The 520-nt window shown below is 38.3% G+C and overlaps 1 protein-coding gene across 1 annotated transcript in view; it reads left to right on the plus strand.

The window, feature by feature from the left end:
• Positions 1-321: 321 nt before the first annotated feature.
• LOC104944711 (C-reactive protein-like) overlaps positions 322-520 on the plus strand; it is a 1651-nt gene continuing 1452 nt past the window's right edge. Inside the window, exon 1 of the mRNA XM_010770283.1 lies at positions 322-420. Coding sequence (XP_010768585.1) covers positions 332-420 — 89 coding nt within the window. The 5' untranslated portion in view covers positions 322-331. The remainder of the gene's footprint in view (positions 421-520) is intronic.

The raw sequence follows: 520 nt of genomic DNA on the forward strand, positions 1-520 counted from the left end.
TGTATAAGTGTGTGTGTGTGTGTGTGTGTGTGTGTGTGTGTGTGTGTGTGTGTGTGTGTGTGTGTGTGTGTGTGTGTGTGTGTGTGTGTGTGTGTGTGTGTGTGTGTGTGTGTGTGTGTGTGTGTGTGTGCTTGTGTAAACATACTGTAAGTTACATTAACCTTAAAAACCTTTTATAATATTCCAACTGGACATTGGGGTTGTTACCACATAAAACAGTAGGCCATTTATTAGGTCACTACAGTATGTGAGCAATAATGTATTTCTGTATTGTAAAACTTTCACAAACATTTAACTTTTATTTTTTGTTTTTGTAGATCTCTCCGGTAAAATGTTTACCTTCCCTCAGGAAACCAACACAGCTTATGTGAAACTGACACCAAAAAGAGTGGATTTCGGAGCTATAACTGTCTGTCTCAGGTAGTGTGCAAAGTGCAAAGCCAATGAACATATGTACAGGACTGTCTCAGAAAATTAGAATATTGTGATAAAGTTCTTTATTGACACTGCCAAGGCACAC

This window comes from Notothenia coriiceps, unplaced genomic scaffold (genome assembly GCF_000735185.1).
Source record: "Notothenia coriiceps isolate Sejong01 unplaced genomic scaffold, NC01 NC01_scaffold00008669, whole genome shotgun sequence".
NCBI lineage: Eukaryota > Metazoa > Chordata > Actinopteri > Perciformes > Nototheniidae > Notothenia > Notothenia coriiceps.